This window comes from Xiphophorus hellerii, chromosome 18 (assembly GCF_003331165.1).
Source record: "Xiphophorus hellerii strain 12219 chromosome 18, Xiphophorus_hellerii-4.1, whole genome shotgun sequence".
Taxonomy (NCBI): Eukaryota; Metazoa; Chordata; class Actinopteri; order Cyprinodontiformes; family Poeciliidae; genus Xiphophorus; species Xiphophorus hellerii.
The window spans coordinates 7,625,253-7,651,888 of NC_045689.1; the positions used below are offsets into that span (position 1 = coordinate 7,625,253).

Genomic DNA, 26,636 nt, shown 5'->3' on the forward strand with positions numbered 1-26,636 from the left:
TGCGACTTCCACCTCTGTGGGGTCCACTGAATCCACCAAGGAGTCCAACACGTTCGCCTTTTCTAAAATCAAAACATTTTTCCTTTCTTTTCGTTGAAGGATTCGTGTCTTACAACTTTTTTTTTTTCCGTTAAACATATTCCAAATCCATAAAAAAAACCCATCTTGCTCAAGAAAAAAGTTCTTATCATTTACATAATACTCAAGAAAAGGTTTTAAAGAGATGCAAATCAGTTTCTCTTCATTCAGGCTTGCTTTTCTTCCATTCCGTGTGTCAAAAGGTGACAGCATCTTTTAGCTGCAGGTTTAAAGGTGAGAAACCCCCAGACTATGAATAGCTGAGGCCAGGTTCAATATGACTGCACTCCGCAGATTATTGATAATCTTTGCATTGTTCATGTCAGGGAAAATCACTTCGCGCTGAAAACCGTGTAATGAGCTCATTCTTGCACAGAGGTCAAAACTGCCACATTATGTTGCCTTAAGAGGGGGCAGCGCAGGCTCTTTTACAAGGCTCTTACACCTCCTTTTTTAGGGGGAGATAATGCCTCACATATTACAGGCAGACAGCATGGCACTGCCTAAGGTGTTGCTGAAGCACATTTTCCATTTTCACAGTGCAGGTCAGTTTGTCTGAGAGGCAACACTGGCCTTTGCATGACCTATGGAAATATTACACTTCAGAAAACCATCACATTGGTTTTATTTCCAAAGCTCGGCTTTACTGAGTGCCTCCGTGGCTGCGGTGTTCCCGTCATCATGTTGGGATTCCAAAGTAGGAGAAAATGTGCTTACCCCATTTGCTTTTATGGTTGCTCCATTTGCCGAGCTGTTGGAAGGAGGAATGTAAAACCGAATAATTACAAATGACATTAACAAATGCAACTTCCAGACAGAACATTTCGGCATATTCTCACTTCATGCAACCACAGATATCACCGTGCCTTATTGAGATTTTACACGAAAAAGAAATTTATACATTGTGTTACATTTTTACCTTCAAACGTTTACAATTTTTACTTAGCCCCATTACTCTAATTCCATTAGAAAAACCCAGTGGGACCAAATCCCCGCTCTGTTAATGTCTCGGAGTGGTGGTGGGTACAGCTAACTTCAAAGTTTGCTGCACTAATTCATAAACTCTAATCTTAAACATAACTCCAGCTACGCTAAAGCGCTACCATACACAGTATTTAGCAGAAGCTAATGCTAAAGCGCCAACTTAAATTCAGATTGTATCTATCCTTGAAAGACTACACCCATGAGCAAACAAAGAGAGAATGTGAGGGAACTGAACTACTGACTAAGCAGTCCTACATCTTAAAAACTAAATCCTAAATATAAACATTTAACTATCTGAAACATTCTAACAGTCGATAACCAGATGCAGATATCAAACTGTATTCAACTTAAAGTTAATAAAACAGCCAAGTATATTAGTGTTTTAGAATTTATCTGTAAAATTAATTTAGTTGTAGCCAAGTGCTCTAAATGTTTTCAAACCTGGTCAAGCCAAGCGAAAAATTAGCTCTGATGTTAGCATGTGTAGATAGTAGAAGAGTGCCCATCACCACTGCCGTAGGTTTTGTTAGAGAATATTAGTGAACAAACAGCAACCTGAAGAGAAATCTAAAAGGATACAGGCAAAGAAGTTGGGGATAAAGTAGTGGAGAAATTGAAAGCATAATTATGTGGCAAAATAGCATTTTAAGCAAAATTAAATTGTCATCAGGTGTGGAGACTCACAAGAAAAAAGGAAAGTGTTGTTTCATATTTTGAAACTTTTTGGACTTTCTCACAGAAAGTGAGTGAGAAGCTTGAATGGTAGAAGCAACTACCATGGCTGGCAGCTGTAGTTGAACAGCAACAAAGAAGAATAGTTAGAAATGTAAATGCAAACATGTAAACATTACCAAGAAAGAAAAATATCAACACGATGATACCATTATAAACTAAAGAAAACCTAGATGAACACAAGAGCTGACTAAAATTGCTAAATAGACATATAATAAGACAAATGCTAAAACCTGATGGTTTTACTCGGGAATCCAAATGCTCTAAAATTTTGAAATTTATTTGAAATTATGTGTCAGACCCAAGTGATTTATCCGTTAAAAATCCTTAAATGTGAAACTGTGTTAAAAAAAAAAAGAAAGAAAGGAAAGAAGAAAAGCCCTATGGAGAGAAGTCTTTCTGCATGGATTTGTATTTTAAAGATGTTGGGGAAACTTAACAAATCATCAACTCTGTCAGGGTTCTGCTCTCCCCAAATGATATTTCTGGCCTTCATAAAAATAAACATCATGTATTTCCTTGAGATTGACAGAGGAGGCAGGGGACAGCAGGTGTTTCATTTCCGCACCTGTTTCCTGACTTCGTACATGATTCATGGAAGGAACGGATGGTTATACCCTGGCAGAAATCAACCTTTTGCTCATTTCTATGGCTAAAACCTTTCCCTGTGTTTATCCAACACTTGGGCCCAGAGTTATCGGTGAGAGGAAACAGCTGAAGTGTGAAAGCAATGTGAAGTTATCTCTTCACATCAGACGCAGAACAGGTAATGAGAAGCAGTTCATGCATGCTTCTCAGAGGGAAGGTTTGCCTTCTGCAGCCTAACAGACATTCAGGCTAGAGAGGAATTTTCTTCCTCCTTCACAGAACTTCAGAATCTGATTGTTACCGTTAAATTAATCAAATTGACTGCACTGCAGCATGAATGATGTCACCGTCACTTCCTTCAGAAGAGTTAAATGTCTTTTTAGAAGCTTTTGTTTCCCCATTTTTGCTATAAATCTCAAGATGTTGCTTTGTATCAATAAATTAAAATGATTTGTACAGCAAGCAGAAGACAAGCTACCCCGAAATGTTATTTAACATTCAGCACAATTCTGCCATCAAAGAAAACAGGAAAAAAATTGCATTGTAAATAGATAACATGAGAAGATAATGAAGTTACGCAATGACAAATATTAAGAAATAAAAGGTTATATTTAAAAATGAAAATTCAAAAAGTTGTCAATAAATAGATCATTAAGTGATTACTTAAATTATACAAGCGGAAACAAATAAAAACTTAATGAACAGTTAAATATGTTATTTTCACATTTTTTGCATATCTGGGAAAAACTGTCGAAATATATTTATAATGGTCTAGTTGTTTTGAGTCTCCATAATATGACATTTTAATATTAGAGCTATAATGTATTTTTACAAATTATGTTTTGGTGGATAACATCAAATAACTATTTTTTATCTCTACATTTATGAAATTGTTACACAGTCCATTTTTGTTGAATTTATTTATTTCCGGTTTTATTTCAGCATGCGTAAATAATTTATGTTCTTTTTTTATTTATTCAATACTTATGGTATGGAATTACACACATATCAAATAATATATATTTTATCACTGAGCCCAATAATACAGCAACCTTCACCCTGACCTTCTGCTAGAGGTCGAGGGGAAGTTGCTGTTAATCTGATTCTACTTAAAGGACAACAATCCTGGAGGCAGAAGGACATTTTGCCTCTCTGCAGCAGAGAAAGTCACCCTCCACAGGAAAAGCTCTTAGCTTGCGGCACTCTCTGCTCCCTTGAAGAACGTGCTCTTTTTAGACTCATGCGCCATATCAAGGAAAATGAGAGCCACAGTCGGGAATATTCAAACCTGCTGCAGCGAACATCCCGAATGTGAAAGTTCGCTGCTCTTATTGCAGACAAATCAGTGGTTTCATTGGCTTAGATAGATGGATGCAAACAGTGGAGATGAACGTGTCGGTTTTGACAAACAGGTTCAGGTTTCCTTGGAGGGCCTCTGCTTGCAGCTTGCGTAAATCTCCCAGGCTCCCCTGGTGCCACCGCACACTGGCAGTTAACTCCCAAATCTTTCGCAGCCTGCTAACAGCATTATCCCCTGAGCGTCGCTTCTTTTAACAAACCTATCAGGTAAAAAAAACAAACAAAAAAAAAACAACCTCCTGGTGGCTTTCTGTAACATCGAAGGATTGGTCCTCGACTTTGACAGGTTAATTAATAGTAAAGTTCGGCTCAGCCTCCCTCGAGGCTTGCTTGTCATCTGAAAGTTAAATACATCCACTGCGGAGACGGTTTTATTAATAGACCGTACTTTATGAACTGGCATCCAGCCACATGTTCACTTCATGCGAGAAACTAATGGTTTCAAAGCCTAAACAGGTGGCAAAGCTTGTTTAACCGAATAGAACAATAATAAATTATCCTACTGTATCAAATTAGGCTCGTTAAGGTTTGTATCCGAGGGAGAGAATTATTGTAGGGGTAATAGACCGGAGATGGAGATGAACGGTAAAATCCAACATTACGCAGTGAATAGCATAGGAAATGCTTAGCCTAGCAAAAGTATTCACTCTCCTGGAGCTATTTTTTCTGTTTAACATTTCGTTAAGCTACAGCTATAAATTTTAGTGCATTTTCTTGAGAAGTTGACTGATACATTAAATAAAAAAAAATTGTAATCTGAGACAACACCTAAAATAATTTCTTTTAAATGCATAAATTATTTTTGTATTTTTTTTAATGTGAATTTTATTTTGTATGCCTGCTATTTTTAACATCATTTTAAAGACGCAGCTCGAACAAAAATGTTTCATAATTTCATATTTCATGTTTGTAGACAGTTTCTAGCAAAGAGACATACAGGAGGTTCCCGCAGAGGTTAGGGCGCACAGCCTTGTGTGAAAAGCTAAAATCCATAAACACTTGAGACTGCGTTGAAAAAAAAACCACTTAAAACTTCTACGGTAATAGATTCAAACTTCCAGATACACCTAAATATACATCGCAATAAAAAGTATCTTCGAACTACCGCAGAAGCTAACAGCTACGGTATTTCTTACCTCTTTTCTTGTGGGAACAGCCAATCAGCAGCAAGGAAAACAAATGCCGGTTCTGGATTGGCTGCTTTGCAAACACCAAAATAATAAAGTTTTAAGTGGCATTGTGGTTGAGTTTATTGCATTTTTTAGATAAGCTCCATCAAAAAAACACACGAATAGGTGTTGTTGTTTTTTTTTGTTTTTTTTATGAATACTGAATCTGGAATAGGCCACTTGTCCATTGCAGTGAAAAAAAAACCCAAACTTGCAGCAATATTTTAAGTGGCTCTAAAAATCTGTAAAATATGTTGGATATTGGTATTCTGCTCCCTGAGATAGGACTTTAATTTGTATAAAACCTTCCATTTTACAATTATGAGCTACTTTGTGTTGGTGTATCACAGAGGTGGCCAACCCTAATTGAAAAGTTAAAAAAGTTAAAAACCCCAAAGCACTAATTATGAACATTACGCTAATGCTATACAGCTATAGCAGCACGGTCTATGGTAGAAGCTAATGCTACTGTCTGTTTTATGTTAGCTTGTTCCTCAAAATAAATAAATGTCTATTTGAAGAATCCTTAGCAGTCGATAATCAAAATGTCAACACAAATGTCAAACTTTACTAAACTGAGACTTTACTAAAAAGGCAAGTAAATTAGTGTTTTAGAAATTATCTAGAAATTTTTTTTTTTTAAAGGAAGCTAAATGCTCACAACAGAAAGTGAGAACAGTTCTAAGGGAAGGAGTTCTTATTCAAGGGACTATATTAAATTTATATTAGTATGGACACCTCTCTTTCTCTCAGAGTTCCTGGATTTGTTTCCTTATATTGTGTATGGTAAAAAATAATTTAAGAACAGCACAAAACATAAACACAAAATATTCCCTTTATTTTTTTCTCTACCTTAAGACTACACAGGGTCACCAATGTAGCTCTAAGAGGTATCTACATTTGCATTTTATTTACAGCTTACTTGGATGTCCTCATATTTACACAGTCAGAAGAAGCGCTAAAAACACAGTGTTGAGAACAAACCGAAACTCAAAATGAGTCCAAAAACTTTTAGAAAAAGATACAGTCTTATGACGCAACAATTATCAGTGCAATATTCCACAATGCAAATATCCTTCATTCATATTATGCTGAACATACATATTGTTTTTCAGGAACAAAATGCCACTGAATCAACCATCATAAAAAAAAAACAGCAAAAAAAAAAAAAGAAGTCTTGTCCAATTTGCTTAATCGTTTGTACAGATTGAGACACTCAATCATGCTCTCACCACCTATAGACACACAGACAAGTCTATATGCTTGATCGGAAAATGACAGTCAAGAGTGTGAACTGGCTTGGCATAGTTCAAAACGGTACCAGAAGTCAAATCAATGTCACAACTTTCAAAATTGTCTCCTTGTGAGTTTTCACATCATGACATTTTTAAACGAGCACAAGTAAACTGTCCTTTGCAGTATCCACCAGGGGAGGGACATGAAAAGAGAAGGTGTGTGTAGGAGAGGGAGGGGGGTCACAGATGTACGAGGGTCAAAAAGTGTCCATGTGGCAAAAGTTGGTGTGTATAGACAACCTTTAGTCTGTAAACGGGAACCAGAACACCTGCAGGTCAAATGCATTTCCTCCAACTAAGAGGAGCCCTATCCTGGAGAATAAAAGCACTTTCTATGCTGACCTGCGGGCAGCCCTTAGGGCAAAGGCAATTTGTATCTTTCATCAGACCCACAGTACGACCCAAAGCCCATTTACCTCTGCAGCCAATATGCTAATGGAGCATGTATGACTGAATTAACTGCTTTCTTTGACCTTCTGGCTAGCCTCACACTATTTAAAACCATTTTCACCCAAAGTTTAATCGGATTGGACGCTGTGTTGTGGAATACTGACTTTTAACTCCTCAGTGCTTCCCACAAGGAAATCGAAATTCATGAAAAAAAGCAGTGAGTCTAATGAAATACACAGTAAGGGATTTCACTAAAACCCTCCTCATTGTTTTATTCCATGTGTCCAAACACCCCCCAAAGTATTGTTCAAGTACAAGAATCAACAATAGAAGGGACAATAATTCACATTATTTTTAAATTCACATTTGTTATACTGTTAATTCATATAGCTATTTATAAAACAAAATGAAAATATAGTTCAAAACCAGTCCCAGAAAATACCTTTTTGTTCTTTAATACACAATAGTTCCACAGTATTTTCTTACAGGGTTGGCTCTTCATGTAGTTTTGTGATTGAGTTGTCTGACCACGTACCAAAAAGATCTATCCTAAATTTCGATTTTTGAAAATTCACTGAAAAGAGGAACACACACAAAAAAAATCCAATATCATATCCCTTGTTTCTTTTACTACAGGTGCATCTCAGTTAATTAGAATATTATAAAAAAGGTTAATTACGAAAATTATTAGTTGTAGCTAAAAAACAAAATTCTGCCACTAAAGATCATTGTTTATAAAGCTGGGTGTTCACATACACCTGTGGACAAGCATATTAGGAGAAAATTAAGATGGAGGAAAACGTGTCGCACATTAAAAGTGCACAAAGGAACAGGGATTACCCTGGCCTTTAGCAGATTTTCTCTTTCACATTGAATGCCTGGTAAATCTCGCCGCAATTCTTGAATAGACTTCCTTTAAAATCACCGTTGTTTTTATATCTACTTCTTCTTCCCACTAAACTTTCTTGCGTTTGGACGGAGTGTCATATGAACAGCCAGCATCAATAACTGTTAAGCCAACAACAATGGCGTAATAATAACAATAATAATACATTTTATTTAGAATTGTCTTTCATAACACTCAAGGATCACTTAAAGAAGGTAATGACTGTCCCATAAAACACGGCCATAAAATAACACTTCTGAATTAAAAATGAACCATTTGCAATTTCTGATAGCCTGAAAACCAGAATAACTAAAATTACAAACTAGAACTGCAAGCAGTTATGAGTGGGTTCCTAAGCCCTGCCCCTTCCTGCGCACTCAGTTCCCCACATCCTGCCAGGGTGGCGTTGCTGTGCCTCTTAGCATGCCAACCGAGCTGGGAATTTAGAGGACAGTGAGTACTCCTTAAATGTGTTACCATTACAATGCATTTTGTAATGGTAACAAAATGCATTACCACCCATAGGCATTTTGCCTATGGGTGGTACTGCATTTAAAAAATTCATAAAAATTTATACTTCATAAATTTCCCAAAACAACCATTTCTATATCTGGAACAATAAAGGCCAGCTCGACAAAATAACAGAAATACAAACTTAAATATATATAACTCTGCTTAATTAATCTGAATAATGTAAGAGATCCACTTTTTGAACTGAATCACTGAAATAATTTACTTTTCAACGATATTCTAATTGACTGAGATTGCACGCTTATTCAATTTAGGCCTGCTGGAGCGCTGCAAAAACGATTAAGTCTGTTGAGCTTTTTCATATTTAGATCACATCAGTGTTTTATGTTATTTTGTTCAAAAATAGTCTCTGACATACCAGTGAGATCACATAACAGCTGTATTTATACTGAAAATACAGACTGGTGGAGTTGGTTGCAGGAGATTTTATTTAGGTGTACAAGAGAAGTGGAAGCTAAATAAAGTATGACAGACTTTTAAGGTTTCATTTGTAAAAGAGATATGAAAATCTTTTAGATTTCTCTATTTAAAACAGTCCTCTATGTTGATTTATCCAATAAAATCCAGAGTAATATGCCGACGCTTGTAGAGAAACTGGAGAAAATGTGAAAAAGCCCAACAGGGAATGATCTACCTTCTGCAAGGCGCTGTCATTAAGCATTTTTGCAGGTTTTGTACTTAATAAAAAAGGCCGACATGCACATTTCAGGGTGCACAGAAACCTTAAGACCACAAATGAGCACAAAGCCTCCTCTCATAGAACTCTGAGACATCACACAAACGAAGGTGCTTTGACAAGTTCAGCTGTGGTTTTGATGAAGGGCATTACGGCCAACAGCAATTTCTCTCATTATTAATGGATGACAGGGGCTATGAGGGCTTCAAGTATAAAAAAAAGGAGTGATTAAAAGAGATGGAATCTCCTTGGCTGACGCGCAGAAAAAGGCAGAATGGAGCAGGTTTCTGAATTACAATCTGCAAAAGTCTGTTAGCAGAAAGAGAGAGCCGGAGAAACACAATGGATCACCAAAACTCCTCTCAGATTCCTTTGAAGAGAATCACCAACAGGTACGAGGAAATGGAGTCACAAAAATAAGCCAAAAGACATCACAGATTTTCATCCTGTAGCAGCCGCACTTGAAGGGCAAAGACTGGTAAAGAATCCTCAGAAGGAGAAGGGCACTCTTCTGTCAGTGCAGTGTAACTGTTTGCAACCGTCATCTTGTTTACAGCATATTAAAAACCAAGTTGGGCACAGTCAAAGAAAAAAAAAGTGTGGTCATGTACACAACTGTCTTTGGCAAGAAGTCCCATTTCCTACATCGGAGTCCGTTATCCGACAGCCTCGTGTTCATGTCACCTTCGGCCCATTTCACTCTGTCTCATGAAGTGGATGTTGTTGACACTGTCTGCCAGCTCGGGGTATTGGTCAACTGAAACCACATAGTATCCGTCATAGCCTTGCACCTTCCCTGAACCCAGAAGCTGCTGCTTCTCTCCTTCAGTCCAGGTTCTTGAGCCTTCCTCCCCATCTCTGAGTCTCTGGCGCTCCCGGGCCCAGGCCTGGCCGACGGCCCTCTGCCGGGCCAGCTCCAGAACCCGGGCTTTCTCTTCGTCTACGCTGCTGCCGTATCGCGTGTTGAGGAGCAATGATCCATGCTGCAGCTGGATGTCAGTGATGCGCCTAGTCCTGCCATTCAGCACGGTGTTGACCTGAGACACGGTGACGTTGACACCGTTCTCCAACGTGCGCCGGCCAACCGTCATGCCAATGAGCGCCAGGTCTCCTTCCACTGAACCCAGCTTGACAAAATGGTGGGCTGTCCATCCCTGCGATGGTGAAGTGAAGGTTTTCAAGATAGAACGCGTCGTTCAGAACGGCGGCCATGCGGCGTCCGTCCTCGTTGGCCAGGCTGATGATGTCGGTGCTGATGCGGCCGTCTCGGATGGCGAAACTTCACCCCCTTCCCAAAGATGGAGCCACCAGAGGCGAAGATATTCTTCCCCTCTGTCTGGGGACATCCTGCGCTTTTGGCAGTTGTAGATTTGACCAAAGCGTTCCAGCTTGACGAAAGCTTTGAGCTGCCTTTGAACTTCGCACTGAACGCCCAGCAAAGACTGCAAAACAAAGACAACACTGGTTAGTCACAGCCCACGCAGCGCCAGCTGAGGACAGCACCAGGAGTAGTTTGAAATAAATGAAACAGAAACAAAGTGCTATATAAAAGAATCTCACTTGAACTTTTTCACATTTTGTCACATTACAATCTCAAACTTGAAAGTGTTTTATTGGAATTTGCTCTGAAAAATAAGTTGTACAAAAATACACAATTTTCCTTTGTGTTGGTCTATCATATTAAAATCTAGTGAATTCAATTGCAAGTTTGTAATTGTAATGGAAAAATGTGGAGTAGCAGTATGGATTGTTTAGCAAATCACTATAAAGTGTAAAACTTTACACACAATATTTACTGCTCGCTAACTTAGCAAGAACAATTTCCATCAGTTTACAGAAAGTCCAACAAAAATATGTGTTTGCATTGCTTATTAAAACCTCTTTCTGGTTCGAGTAAGTTGAAGTAAAAATGCAAAATTCATATATGATTGAATGTCATTGCTGGGTCTCATCAGTATTTTCTCACAAAATGTTGATGAAACAGTTTTTTAATGGCCAGAAAACAGATCCATGATGTTTTGTTTCTGTGAGTACATCACTACATAGTAAAGGTAACAGCAGAGGTGTTTGTCAGAGAATGCAAATCTCTCTGATCATAAAAAATAAATAATAATAATAATTTTAAAAAAGCTAGTGAAACTGCTGTCTTCTAAAAGCACTGCTGGGCTTAATCTGAAACAGGAGTTTTTTGGTAACTGGAGTATGCAGCACAACTCATTCTGTAAGGGATCAAAGGAGATATCACATCCCCTCCAGCCAATGTTTATGCTTTGTCCTAATGTTACTTGACAAGAGATGTTCCTCTAAAAGAAAGAAAGACAAAAAAAAAACCCAGGGAGGATGATGCGAAATGGAAGCTGGCCAGAAAACAACGAGGCAGTCGCCTGGGTGCACGTAAGCAGCAACCAAACGGCTTTAAAAATGCCTTCAAGTCACCAGCCAACATTTGAGGCTCCGCGTATCCTGAGGAGTTCCTGCCAAGCAGTAACATGCAAAGCCTTCCTGACAGTTTTTCAGTTCTGACTCTGGTTAGAGGGTGGCTGTGGGTTGAGGAATTGGTGTGGGGGGCAGAGCGCTCTGCAGCATGCAGCATGTCTGACCATCGGTTGACATAACACTACATCACATCCTGGATGAACACATGTCAAATTGAGGAGACGAAAAGGCACACGTGATATGGAGGTCCTCGCAAGCAGTGACCTGTTCAGCTGTTCCGAGGGCCGATGGAGAGGGGACGAAGTGCAATGTCCTCCACTTTACTGAAACAGCCTCCAGAGAAACTCCAAGAGACGCATCAGTCACATAGCAGGGGGTGCAATGAGCCTCCAGCAAAACCCTGAATGCGAGATAGAGCCTTGCGCATCGCAGACCTCATCTCTCCGTCTGCTCACGGCACTTTTCAATCTCTGCGTGGATCGAGCAGCATCACAAAACGGGGGCTTAAGCAGACAGAGATAGAACGGGAGCTGTTCTTTCTTTTTTTTTTTCTGAATAAAATACAATCAAATACCATGGTATAGATGTACAACATGCAGTTTTAAAGTTGTATTGATTCCTGAAAGAACCCAATATGTTCCTGGGCTTATCTGGCCATTTGCAGTGAGGATCAACCTGGCATTAACCATCTCAGGGCATCCTTTCAGAAAAAGGGATTCTGGATAAAAATATCACACAACAGCTCATGAACAGGAGGAGGACTAATTATATGGATCCAGAGGTGTGCTGAAGGCGAATCTTCCTCAAAAACATGACGGAGAACTTCAAAATGAGGCTAACCTCGCATTTCAAAGCCTTAATGACTACACACAGTTTGAGCTATTTAGGTCTCTAAATAATTGAGGAGCTGCATTTTGTAGATAAAATCTTTTTATTTAGATGTATAAATGCCCTGTCTTCTGATAGAAAGAAGCAGGAAATTTTCCTAAAACCAAACATATTATGATATGGACTTTCATTTTTAGTGTTTCATTTCAACAGAGAAGGCGAAAAGCCTGTTACAACTTTGAAACGTCTGGACTGAAAATAGATGGGATATTGTTTGAGTTCTGTGTTGCTTCTCCTTTGTAGATTGATAACTTTGGTGAGTTCAAAGATTTCTGTGGGTTGTTAGCACCGGATGACTCAGTCCCAGGAGATTTCCACAGGAACACATCCAACAGCAGCCCAGGCAATATGAGGACACCGCTGTGGTTTTTACCTTTATGGTAATGCTCTACACATGAGACGTATGAAATGTCTGTGCTTTCCAAAAAGCCAAGAAATACAGAAATTCCTGTTACATTTTAATCTACTTTGGAAAGTTGAGTCAAGTATACTTCAAGGGCAAATAGCATCTTACTCAAGAGCTAGAAAACTAGAAGAGACTGAAAATAAGAAACAAATAAATCAAATTCAGACATCATGGTCAAATAGTTGGCTATCAACTGTCATGAGTTCACTTTCTTCCAGTCTTTCTTTTTTACTCATAGTTATTGACATTAGACATGGAAAGCAACAAGCATGGACACAACTGAAAGGGAATAGAAGGAAAAATTATGATATGTGCCCTTTAAATTATATAACAAAAAACAAGCCACATAAATAATGACTTGGCACCTATTTCAGACTGGTCAGACCAGTAAGGTGGCACAGAGGGGTCAACACTATTTGTTTTACCTCAAATTCTGCTTTTGCATTATTTTGTTTTAATGCTAAATTATAAGTTTTGATAAACTTGCTAAAATAGCTTCCATTTTAACAAAAATTTCATAATAGCAAAGATTGATAGTGATAAACTTGGCAACATAATTTCAGTTTTAGCGTAGCTTCACCTGTGGTTTTTGTTGTTGTGTAGTGCCTTTTGCTGTTGACTACATTTTTTAGGCTCTTCTGGGTCTCCAGTAGAACAGAGGTCAAACTCACGTATAACGTTTTTTTTTTAATATATACCAACCCAGCTTTTAATGTACACATTTTTCAAAAACAAGTTCTCTGTGTTAGGGTAACAGCTGGAGTGTCATGCAACACAAATCCATTCCTGTGCCATTCACTTGTCTGGCTGTAACAAACCCCATGAAAACAACAGTGGCCTCTTCAATAATTCAAGTGAGTTGGGGGCTACCTAAAAGGGCTGATACAAGTGAGAATCAGAGCCTGTCTACTACTTCTCAGATCTTAGCCGGCAGAGTAAAACCGAGATGAAATCGATGGTCGTTGGTGGAGGGGAATGGAGAGTGAATTTCCCTAATGGCAGGACAATTACAAGAACTGTTTAGCCTGACCCCATTCCCCAAGATGGGTATGAGGGGGCTGAGACCTGGCTCACTGGGCCATGTTTGGCTTGGTAGTTAGCAGCTCCTCTGGGAATATGGCAACAAAGAGCATGCTCATTTACTAATGACGGTGAAAAGCAAAGGGGACAAAAGAAGAAGGCAATACTTTAGGATGAAAGCTGAGATAGATGAGTGACTACCTTGGTGCTGTCCCACTCCTGTGTCTTGATTTGGGTGCGGACTAACTCGTAGGAGGGCTCCATGCTCTCTGTGCTCGGTTTACGATAACCGGGGATAACATTATACAGCTGGAAGCCAAAGGTCACAAGCCAGCTGTTCACATCTGTGGAGGAGAGGTTAAAAAAGTTAAAGTTCTGTAAAAATATATTGGATTTAGACAAAAAAGGAGAAAGAGATGAGATTAATTTATTAAATCTGATCAGTTGACATTTTGTAGTTAAGTGGCTGCCTTCTTGAAATGCTCTTCAGTCAGGAGGAGCACTTCATTTGTTTGTAAGAGTGGATGATCTATCCTGAACACTCAAGACGATGTTGGTGATTCATGTCCAGTCCTGCAGATGCCCCACTAATGACACACAGCTGGATTCCAGAAACAACATCTGAGCACGTCTGCAGCTAATTATGGACTGTAATTTCATGTCACCAGAGACTTCAATAGAAAGATATTTTGAACACTCAGTGGGTTCCTCCAACAGTACTATTTCTCTAATGAGATGCGCGGGGAGGCGAGTGACATTTCCAAGATTCAACTCCATGCAATCACGATAATGCAATCCGTCTAAAAGCAGCAGCCAAAACGGTGGTTGTTAGAACGGCTGCAATCCACTTTTCATGTTATTTTCTGAAGTACTCACTCCCCGCTGAACTTTTTCAGATTCTGTCACGTCAAAACCAGAAACTTCTGTGTGTTTTATTAAAAATGTGTATGACTGAAAATCCAAAAGTGGTATTTGTTTTCTTATTCAGACAGCTTTATTCTGTCATACCTGCATAAAATCGAGTGCAAACAATTCAAAATTCAGTAGTCTACCTGTCCACATAAAGTGCACTGTGTGTCCCTCTCAGGACTTTTTCCTTCAGGTAAGAATTCGCCATATTTTCTTTTACAACTGGTCCAGCTTAGGAACGAGCAGTGACGCCTTCTTCTGGATGGCGGCCACATTACATCGATGAAAGAAGATCTAAGCGGATGTCATTAATTAATCGAATGGAACTAATTTTAATCTAATAAACTATGAATTGACAATAATATGTCTATTAATTTTTTGCATCCCTAATTTAGATAGCAGCCATCTTCTAATTAAATGTGATTACATCATACACAAGAGTCTTTTTACTAATTATATTTTTTTTTTTATTTGGGGTAAGAGAAAAGTGGGTATACAAACAATCCAAAACACTGAATACAACCATATATCCTTTTATTCCCATCCCAGATTTCTAATTGTTGGGTTTAAGTGTTGGGTTTATCAAATAAAACTAACAAAAAATAAGGTTTCTGTTCTCAATGTAAAACATGTAAAAAACAAAAAAAAGAATTTACGGTAAGTAATGATACTTTTACAAAGCCCTATCAATACAATCATTTTTAAGATCAGAGAGCATCATGTCGGGGAGAAAAACCTGTTCAGTTGCAGGTATTTGTATCCTGCTCCTGTTATTGACAGCAGAGTCACTGCCACGGCACATGGGTGGCAACAGATTGCCAATACAACACTGTGGCGCACAACAAAGCTTTTTTAAACAAGAATTTGTTTGGGAACAATGAAAGGACCACAGTCATTTAGTGAATGGAATTTAAATGTCAGTGCCATCAATCACAGTTGAGGCAGACCTGCTGCAGTATATCTATGGGTCTGCTTAGTATTCAGAGCCCCTTATGGAGGACTGTGAAGCTGAACGGCGCTCTCATTGGAGGGAAGTTAAATGACTTTGTTGGAGCAAAAGTAGTTGAAGGCTGGATCCCAATTAAACAAAAGAGGGGCTTAATTTACCTCTGGACACGGTGCAGAGGAAATGGGAGTGAAAAAAAAAGTACCATATTCCCTATCCATATTATGCAGGTAAAACAAAGAAAATAATTTAACTACAGAGAATTTACTGAGTATCGTTAACATAGTTTCCCTTCCAGGCTCTAAGGTTGATGCAACCAGCCCTGGCTATGATTTCTATGAATCCATTGTGCCCTCCTGTTCCCCACTGCGGTGCTTTCACTGTCATTTGTCCTCCCCCTAACACAAAGGAACAGAGAGTATTTCTGTAGTTTGGATCTGAGTGTTCAACAGCAGAGAGGGCCCGGCCATAAACCACGGTTCCCTTTGAGGACTTTCAAAATGATAGCCGCTGGGCGCTTGCAGAGGCAGAGATGCATGCAAGCACATAAACACACTGAAGCCCAACATCAGCGAGGGAGCTCTTAAACATCTTCTAAATTTGAATTTAATTTCGACTAAAAATGTAAAAAAAAATTTTAAATCTGATTTCACAGAAATATTGGGTTGCTACCCTTCATACACATTTATACTTCAGGAAAGTTATTTTTGTTCATGATTTATGAATAATTCACTTGAATGGTCAATTTCTTGTCTCCTCCCATGTTGTAAGTGTATATAAAATAAATAAAACAATCTCATCATATTTGTCAGTTCAGTTTTAGTCTGAGTGAACTATCTGAGGACGAATTACCTGTCATGTAGCACTTTGTCTCCTCATTATTGCTGAGTGGATTGTTATTCTTGAACATGTACAGGTTGAATGGAACGATGCGATTGTTATTGAGATGACTCCAGATCTCTCTGTCCGGTGTTGTCCAGCGGCCAGCGAGGACATCGTAATCCCGTTTAGCCCATGTGGACCAGTTTGCTAAGAGGCTCATACAGTCCTCCCTGGTAGCCAATTATAATCTGGAAGCTGGGATTGGTGTCCAGGTAAACCTCTCCAAACGCTGTGTGGAGAATCTGCTTAATCATGAGGCCTGAACCGCTGAACACAGCGAGAGGAGTGCCGATGTTGTCGCACGCCACGTAAAACTCGTCGCCGCTGCTTAGCTCCATGGCAAATAGGTGTCCCTGCAGATCGTAGTATAGCGAGGCAATCTCAGAGCTGGAGTGGTTGTACATGTGGGTGACCCGAGTGGGGCTGGACAAGTCGGCATAGAAGAACTGCAGGTGGTGATCTGTGCTGCTTCTGCTGGAAACCCGCCTGCCCAGGCCATCGTAGCGATACTTGATGCTCCACCCACTCGCTTTGTTGTATACCTTCGTCAGCAGACCAGCTGAGTTATACTCAAAGTAGTCGTTCCCTCGTTGCTTCAGGAAGCCGTCCTCATCCATCCGGTATGTCACATCTCCCAAGCGGGTGATGCGGTCTCTGATGTCGTAGCGTAGCGGGGTGAGGCGCGCACTGTTTCCAGGGCTGAGGAGGTGCAGGTTGCCGTTCAGGTCGTAGCTGTACCTCCACAATGGTTTGTCGTTGATGGAGACCACCTGGAGCTGACCGTCAGCATCATACTCATAGGTGTAGCGTGTTGTGTTGGCATAAGGTCCAACTTTGAGCTCTTTGGCCACCACACGCCCCATGTTGTCATACTGCACCATCATCCAGTACATGAGTGAACGGAAAATCTCATACTGGACCTCCTTCACCCGACCGTAGGCGTCAAAGTGTTTGGTGTGCGTCATCACTGCCGTGGTTATAATTTGATTTATGTCATAATAAATTACTCCAAATTTGCCAAACTGTTCTGTTTTGCCTGACACGTCGTCATAGCGATACAAGTCAATTGGTAGCGGAGTTTCGTTAATAACCGCCTGCATGCTGGTGACTCGGAAGCTGTTGTCGTAGACATAGTCGAACCTTGCGTTGACCATGCCCTCCTCGCTGAACCTAAAGATCTGCCTATCGATGAGTGGGCCGATCTGTCTGTAGCGGATCGTGCAGGTGAAGCCTTCGCTCTGGAGATTGACGGTCTTCAGCATCCCCGCCATCTCGTCGTAGGAGAAACCAATCCGTGTGGTGTCGTAAAGGATCTCCAGCAGCTTGGAGAGCTTGCCGTACTTGTAGATGACCCTGCGACCTGTGCCCAGGTGGGTGGTCTGCAGCAACTGTCCGGCCTCGCTGTAGTCTTGGAGCACCGATGCGTTGCCTTCAGGGGGTCGGTAGGTGTTTCTGTAGTAGCCAATAGAGCGGGACGTCTCCAAGGTGTGCCGAGCTACGTTGGGCATGGTAATGGAAGACAATCGATCGTTTTTGTCAAATTCGAAGATGTACTGCCTCTGACTGTACAGAAGCAGCACCATGGACTGCAAGGAGAGAGAAGAAACAAATTATAAGACAGATGGAACATCTTAACCAAGTGGCTAGTATAGTGTACAGAAATATCTGTAAAGCAGGGGTGCTCAAGTCCAGTCCTCGAGAGCTATAGTCCTGTAACGTTTAGATGCATCCTTACTCCAACAGACCGGGATCAGCTCTGAACAGGCCTGGTAACGAGCCATTCATTTGATTCAGGTGTGTTGGAGCAGGGATGCATCTGAAAGTTGCAGGATGGTTGCTCTCAAGGACTGGACTTGAGCACTCCTGCTGTAAGGAGTATGAACTGGAGACCCCTAGGTCAAAGTGGGACACACCTCGCAAGGGGGTGGAGAATGACTGAACTAAGATCCTGTGATAATGCTCGACCAACCAGACATTGTGATCATTGATAAGCAGCAGAGGACTGGCGTTGTGCTTGATGTGGCTGTCCCAAATAATGGACACATCAAGAAAACAAAAAAGAGAACCCGGAGAATTACAAAGAGCTCAAGAGAAGACTACCATATGAAGGCAACTCTATTGAACAGGATCATTGGAAGACTTGGGGCAGTGACTTCCACTGCTGGAGAAGTGGCTCCACCAAATACCTAGAGTAACATCTCACATCTCAGTTTGGAAGAGCGTCATCCAAGGAACAACTAAGATACTATGAAGTACCCTTAAGCTCCTCGACTTCTAGTACAGTACCCAAAACTTACGTTATCACATCCCTACCCCTTTACGATGATGCACATCTTTGTGGTGGTCTAGTGAAATCAAATACATTAATATTTGTGTTTGTAACAGGAGAATATGGAAAAGTTCAGCAATTTAACAAGGCACTGTACGTATGATTGTATTTGCAATCCCAATAAAAGCTACAACATGCAGCGCTGTGTATTTTCAGATGAAGTTCAAACCATGAAACTCGAGTTTTTATTCCTCCACTATTAAGATTTTCTTACATGGTATCATAAACATGCTTTTTCTCATTTTTTCGCCTGTGAGCTTTTGTGATCTGAACAGCATGAAGTAACTGAGTATTTCCCAACTCAGCAAGGCACATTTTGGAAGCAGTAAATTATGCCTTTAGATCATATGCAAGGTTGTCTCACCAGGTTGCTGAAAAACTTATGATAGGCTGTTAAAAAGGTGACTGGCTGTCGTTTCTTATCATAAATGTCTAAGCTGGAGAACAGCAGCTCTTTTTTCTTCCTCCACAATCATACCTTTAATTAGAGAGCAGAAGGCGACATTTCTTGCTGTTCTTTTCATCTGAGCTATTTCTGGTTGAACTTTGCTGCCAGAGTGTGGTAACAAAGAATCACGTCTACAACGCACCAGACACTTTTAATTATGTTTTGGCTGATATTTGTGCAAGTATCTTTCCATGTGCTGCAGATACCAGCTTGGAGAATTGCAAGTTAATTTTTATATCTTTAATATCTTCTGTCAACTTTCCTATGCACATACGCTTTTATTCATGCGTTTTTCTACAGTATTTATAACAGCTTTATATTGAAATCATTTATTTTCCATTAAAAGTTTAAAGGTGCTTACCTTTTCGAGGTAAGTGTAGCTCCAATATTTACCATCAGCAAATATCTGGGACGTGATTCTGCCATTTACATCATATTCCATGCGGACAGACATGGTGCCTCTCTGGATCCCCGCCACATGCCCCCCAGAGGAGTAAGTGACATTAACTCCGTTGAGACGGCTGCTTGGAGCCCACAGAGTGGGCCGACCAGCGTGATCATAGTGGATCCGTAAAGTGAACTTCCTGTGATCATCATAGACCTTTTCTGTCCTGGTGATCCGATCAAAGTCTAGCGACAGCAGATTCCGGTTATGAACCTGTTGGACAAAAGACAGGAAATGTTTTGAAATTACTGATGTTTGGAAGTTTAAAATTTTGAAAAGAAAGTGGTGCATGTCTTTTTAAAAGGAGAAAGTTTAGCAGAAGCACTTTGATCATAAAGGAATTATCCTTTTTTTGTTCTTATTAGAGCTTTTAATTTTAACAGTAGAGCTGTATCTCAAGCCAGCAGGAGCAAAAAATGTTATGAAGAATTTCAAAAATTCTTGGTCAGTGTTAAGACACAGCAAAGTATGTTTTGTTGTGAATTAGACATTAGAGTCACATTGATCATCAAAACTTCTTTTCTCTGCACACTGGAAAATACTTATGAGTCACAGATTCTATTTATTGTAACTGACATTTCTGCAAATTGCAAAAGGAGGAAAAAACATCTTTAAATCCAACTGTGCAAAGAGAGTAGCTTAGGTGATCTGAGAGCTTAACTGAAAACCAGAAAATAAACACCCTGAAAAGTGTTGATGCAGAGTCTTTGCTACGGGTTCAGCACAGTAATAGCATTTCATACACTAATCTATGTATTATGATTTTGGTGATTTTTATTTTCTTTCTAAAAAGGGTAAGTAACACAAAAACATTGTATTTTAGTATTTGTATTTAGTTAGCAATTTGCCAACTCTGGAAATCATTCCAATCAACTTCCTGAGCCCAGCCTAAACCCAAACTGTTAGTTTTGTTAGTTAAGTATTGAAGTTGCTGCTTTCAGACAACATTTCTTCTGAATTCGCTTTTCTAACCAGATAAATTCCCACATAATTCACGTTATGAACTGAAATTTTAGATATCTCTACTTTCGTCTTGGATCATCATTATCTAATGCATTGATGCCTGAGCTCAGGGTTATGAATGTCATCACTCTTGGGGAACCTTTGGTTGTGTTCTTGGTAGCCTCGTGCTTGCCTTCTTTCTTGTACATTTTAAAAATATACATTTCTAAATTTCAGACATTGCATAAAAATGGTGCCTTTAATTAAAGGAATGCATGTAATATATACAGTACTTATACAATACAACAAAAATGTGCTGCAGGAGATAGTCATATTGAATCCAACAGGAAACGAGGGGATTACAAAATGATCCCCATTCATGCTTCAAAGCTTATATTCTTACCCTTTAGGAATATAAGTGCATCAAAGAAAATGCTGTTTGTTAATGTAAAGACTTAAAGAGTTTGAGGCTCTAGCTTTAATGTATTTAATGAACAGAAAAAAAAATCCATATTTTTCAGTATTTGACCTGATGCTCACCAGTCAGAGCTGATCAAAGCAAAATTGGCCATTACTGCGTAATGAATGATTTTCCCATATTAACCTTACAGCATCCTTTTTTTTCTGGCTTGATAAAAATGCCTGATATGGATATGAAATGTCAGTGGCTCACAAGTTTGCTTCTGGCTAGTTTCCTGAATCATCCTACTGAGCAGGTCACACGGGGGGCTTGCTGAGAAACCCTCCCATTTTTCAATCTCACTCCCAGGAACGCATGCTTAGGTCTCTCATCTGTGAAGGGACAATTACACCAGAGGCAATTAATGTCACTGATACCCAATTGAGAGGATTACTTTAAGTAAAACCAAGAGAGTTAGGAGCAGGAGAAATCTATGGATATTTAGAGCAAGTCAAAGAAATTCAACTCCAAGATTGAGGAAGATGAGGGTCATTTAGTCAAGAAATGAGAACAGGAGTCTGTGTTGGTATTTGCTTTATTTTCATTTTTAAGAAGCAATGAGAACTGTTATCTTTCAGACTTATCCAGAGACACATTGGTACCTCTGAAATGCAAAAGCCAGGCGATAGCGTGTAAGGTAGCATTGCGGCTAGGTATTTCAGCCTTCCAAATCGCTTTTTTTTTTTTTTTTTTTGGAATATGGTTGACCAAAAGCATCTACAAATTGGTGTATTTTCCTCAAATAATTTGGATTCATATTACACTAGAAAATCTGTGAATTTGACTTGGTCAACCACCACAACTCAATTCTAGGTATGTTTTAAATATGAATCAACAGGCATTAGTGCACCTTGGCAGTTCGGTGGGTTAAAGGGGAATTTATGAAATTAAATTTAGCAAACCAAACTGCAATACGTGATGTTCAAGAAGTTGAAGAAACATAACTCTTCCAAGACAATCTACCATGTGCCTTAGGGTTTCTTTTATGGGAAAGAAAAAGGCCGTTCCATATCTACTGAGACACTTCAGTCCTTAGTGTCTCAAACTATTTCCAAGGCAACAGGGCTCTGCTTTCTGTTAGAGAAAGTTTATCATGCCGCGTGAGCTGATTTCCAACAGACTCATCTCATAGAGGTGAGAAAGGGAAGAAAAGCATCTGACAGCAGAGATCCAAAGCTCCCACGAGGACGGGAGCCCACTCATGGGGAATAATTTTCAAATTGGATGTCGTCTCTTAAGGGAATATCTCAAAGGAAATAAGTGAGAGGAAGCAAAAAATAAGAAGATAGTTGCAGCTCACTACACTCACAAAGGTAGATTTCTAACTGTTCTGTGAATAACATATTACCGGGACATCAAATCTCCAAATCAATAGGAAAGATTTTTGCGTCAAGTGACAGTCTCAATTTGTCATTTTACAAATCTGCCTTTAATCATTTCTGGTGATTTATTTAGTCCTCTGGCTGTTTTCCTCAATAACAACAGTTATGTTGTTTTTCACCGCAGTAAAAGAAAACATTTTTCTAACTTGTATCTCTTTTGAACAGCAAACTCCACATGATAAGGCACTATGATAATCCTAAGCTGTTATGACACAGATCTCAGCTTTGTCTCTGTTTTGTATTCAGTGATGAAGAGGATAAAGAGCGCTGCGATGGTGCAGCAGCAGCCCCAAGGGTTCTCTCATTATTGTAAATTAACAACCTGCCCAAACTAAGAGGAGGGTTTGTTATCGTTGAGGGATATGGTCACTGTGCCTCATGAATGTAAATCAAAAGGAAAGTCTGATTAGGGGATGGAGAGCCTGAGAGGGATGTGAGACAGCAGAAAAGGAAGAAAAGCAGCCTTTTCAGAAATGCAAAACCCAGCGAGTGTAGTTCCACAATGTGACAAAGACGGTCAGAGGAACAAACTGGAAGTCAGACAGAAGGAACCTGCTATCCCCTGTCGCCTCTGCTCACAACAACAGATGTCTGTGAAGTCGGCGCTACACAGCTGCATATCTGTTTTGTATTCCGACGCCCCCACCCTGCGACCCTCCAGCCGCACGGCATGACACTCTCACCCTGCTGCCCACATAATATCACTTGACATGTCACTCAAGGTCACACAATGATTCCAGCTTCGTTCATCCCCTCTGTTCTTGCCATTAGGCCTGCTCCCATTTCCCAACACAACCCTGGGGGGCCGTTGTCTGTAACGTACATTAGATGCTTTCGCTTCCAAAGGGGACGACAGGACCATTAAATGAACAGCCAATGACAGACAAAGTGGCACCTCCCCATTAGCAGTGTTGCCTCCCAGAAACAGAGGAGACAGTCTAAACCAAGTTTAGACTGTCTCCTAACAGTCTCTGCACGCTCTACATGGCCAAGACATGCAGAGCATTATTATGCTTTACCAACGGGCTCCGGTTTGAGACACACTTGTTGGTTTTCTGTGAACATGATAATTTGGTCTCATATTATTTAACTGAATTTCAATTTAGAAATGATAATTACAAATCAGAGCTAAAAGATGAGTCAGAGTTGTTACCCAGCATCTGCTTAATATCAGAAAAAGGCTAAAAATCGCTTGGCATGAATGTCAATGTGCTGCTGAGATCACATAGAGTGAACAGTTTGAGAACAGTTTGAGAACAGTAGTGAACGAACAGCCTCATAAGGAGCAAGGATGCACAACATGAATTAAATGTGTAGAAGAATAAAGCAAGATTAAATTATAAAACACTATCCTAAGCTTTAAGCATTGAGAAAAGAATAGAAATGGCACCAAAACAAACACATCAAGACATGGCCATCCACCTAAACTGGCAGGCTGAAAAAGGAGAGCACTACTTTGAAAAGCAGCCAAGACACTGAGGGTAACTAGAGCAGCTGCAGCAATCCACAGCTCAGGTGGGAAAAATGTTGAAAACTGTTAGGGAGATAGCTAACGCCAAAAGAAACCAAAAGGAAGTCTTATTTGTGTTTTACCACAAGCCATTCTAGCAGACACTTTATTGCATTTTTTTTTCATCTTCCCTCCAACTTTCTAAGGGGCCCCTAGTTCTTCCAGGTGGCTCCCACTTTGATAAACACTGGTTTAGATCAAAGCATAAAAAAAATTTAAAAAATCCTGGTTGTATAACGTACTAAGCCAGATCTTCTTAATCAAAATGTGCACCACATTTTATTTCAAAAACATTGCAAAATCAAAACATATAGCAGCTTATTTAAAAGAAATGTGTAATGTGTTAAAAGGGTTTGAATATTTTTCAAGATATTCAGACCATGAGGTAGTTTTATGTGACAAATCTGTGATTATGAGGGATGTAACAAAAACACCTTAACTTTAACTGCTGTCCACAGCTCAGTCTTATATCCATAGTTCCAAATGTTAAACTAATAAATCCCCTGATATGCGAGCGTGATTTTATGTCGCCAACCTTTACAGCAAACAGCAGTAAAGCAGGTTTTTCCATATAACAATGGCTACACCATACAGGTTGTTCATTCAACCAAGATTATGATGCCCAGAAAAACCCAGTTTCTGTTCTTTAGTACCAAATCTGAATGAGTTTATGGTGAAATTTTGAAAAATTGTACAAATAATAAATAAATAAATAAATAAATAGGAAGGGTCTCATCAGGTCAATTTTCATTACCCTAAATTCACAAATAATCTAAATTGTACATTTTCACAGTAAGGTGATTTTATTTGTCAGTTGACATCAAAATCAGGATAAATCAGGAAGCCACAACTCGGAATTTTATTCAGAAAGCAGACAAGTTTTAGATGCTATTTCAGACTTATTTTAAAGCTTTATTCTGGGATATGACTGGGAGCAGGAGAAAAGCAAAAGTACTAGCCTGAGGATTTATTTATTTTTCTTAAAGGGGGCCATTTATAGATGAATGAACAAATGAATGAATGAAATTTACAGGGTGTCCATGCCAGCAGCACATGGTATCTTTGTGTTTGCTCCCTCAGCCATAATAAGAGCTTCTGTCTCGTATTGCTCATGGATGAAATTTTAATATAAGAGTTTGCTGGGGTGCTTCTAGAGAGTAAATAACAACAGGAGGACTTTGGCAGCAACTCATTCTTATGTGACCAGATTTGTTCAGCAGCTTCAAATGGTCCTTATCCAGCTGGAATGTCACAGGGCACAATTCAGAAAAAAAAAAAAAAAAAACATTTATGGCGCTTTTTTGCCCCCACTGTGTAGCACAGTACAACGCAGTTCTTCTTGGAGCTGGTTTTTCTGCTTCATTTTCTACTGCGGACAGCACACCCTGCATATGGAGGATCAGCTGCTCATCATGTCGGAATGAGATGTAGCACAAACAGATCATTTCCCTTAGTAAGTTTATGACAAAACAACACATTTATTTAACACGTTTAGCTAAACAAATCAAAGTAATACTTATTTTGAAGTAATAAAGGAAAAACTTCCTCTGCTGTGCAGTCGTATTGACATATCATACCTATGTTTTACAGTAAATTTAATAAGATCTCATAGAAAGTTCTGGAGTAACTAGAGTTGTATTTGGCCATATGGAGCAAAATAATAGTGCACTGTTCCTCGCTTACCTGTTTCAGTCCACTGCCAGTCACTCCTACACTTTCTATTACTTACAATAGAAAGAAATTCAGCTGTTTCGACAGTCATGGGGTCTAAGCTAAAAGAGTCCTCTCAATTACAGTACTCAGAGAATGCTTTTCTTAAAGTGCAGTTAGCATGCTAAAAGGCCAACGTCTGTAAAGCAGCCAACTTCAGCTTTGCTACATAAGCATAAATCTCAGCTGCTGAAGCTGCTCTATGTAGTCCAAAATGTCATAAAGTGTTAATACCCGCACAATAAGCATGTTGACCTAAAACTGCAATTAAATTCAGTGGGTATTTATTCTATCTTCCTCCAGTCTTGTATCCATCTGCAAAAATAAAAAGTCAGTTTTTAAGCAGACACCTATTTATCTTACCAATTCTGACTGGAGTGGTATTTATTATAATTTATTAGATGAAAGATGATCTACCTAAACTCATTCTAACTGTAATACATATATATATATATATATATATATATATATATATATATATATATAAAATGCATATATAATATATGGATTCCTGGTTATTAGGGGGCTTAGGTGCAACAGCTGCCTATGAAAAGCTAAAATCCACGATACTTGAGACAGCTTCTATAACTAGTTCAAACACCAATTATAACTTAATTTGCATTGTCTTTGTATCTCCGCTCTTGTTGGTACAGGGAATCAGCGCCAAGGAAAATGAATGGATTGATTGCTTTGTAAATGCTAGCCAAGTCAAGTAGCATGTGTCCTTTTTTAAACTTATTTTTATGGTTTAAATTTTAAGAATGCTTTTGTAAATTTCTTTTGTGTGGTTTGTTTTTGTCTTTTTATGTGACTATGGATGTGAAAAATGTTAATTAAAAATTAATTATGTATTTTAGCTTTTTTTTTTTTAGTATTTTGAATAGGTAGATATTCCTCAAATAATTTGGATCCACTGTGAATAGCTGAATCTGCTCTAGCATTAGCTTTGGCTAAATACAGTGTTGGCATAGTGATTTAGCATTAGTGGAACTAATGTTTATGATTAGTGCTTTAGGGTTAGTACACCTAAATTTATAGTTAGCAGTGCCCACCACTGTTGGTAACCTTTGTTTTTACTGAGCAGGTGCTTGTTCTAAAAAGTTTTAGCGCCACTGCTTTGAAAGTTAATCCAAGTATGAGCAGAAATATAGAGGTCATCAACAATTTTCAGAGATCAGGAAATGAGCAGTTGACCCAGTGATTTTAGTTATGCATCAGTTTTTGCAAAGCTGTGT

General features: G+C 39.3%; 1 protein-coding gene across 1 annotated transcript in view; it reads right to left on the reverse strand.

Annotated features, from left to right (window-relative positions):
- Window positions 1-5,727: 5,727 nt before the first annotated feature.
- Window positions 5,728-26,636, reverse strand: part of tenm4 (teneurin transmembrane protein 4) — a 222,679-nt gene continuing 201,770 nt past the window's right edge. Inside the window, 8 exon segments of the mRNA XM_032545202.1 lie at window positions 5,728-9,830; window positions 9,832-9,966; window positions 9,968-10,051; window positions 10,053-10,130; window positions 13,640-13,782; window positions 16,146-16,302; window positions 16,304-17,761; window positions 19,314-19,610. Of these exon segments, the coding sequence (XP_032401093.1) occupies window positions 9,369-9,830; window positions 9,832-9,966; window positions 9,968-10,051; window positions 10,053-10,130; window positions 13,640-13,782; window positions 16,146-16,302; window positions 16,304-17,761; window positions 19,314-19,610 (2,814 nt within the window). The 3' untranslated portion in view covers window positions 5,728-9,368.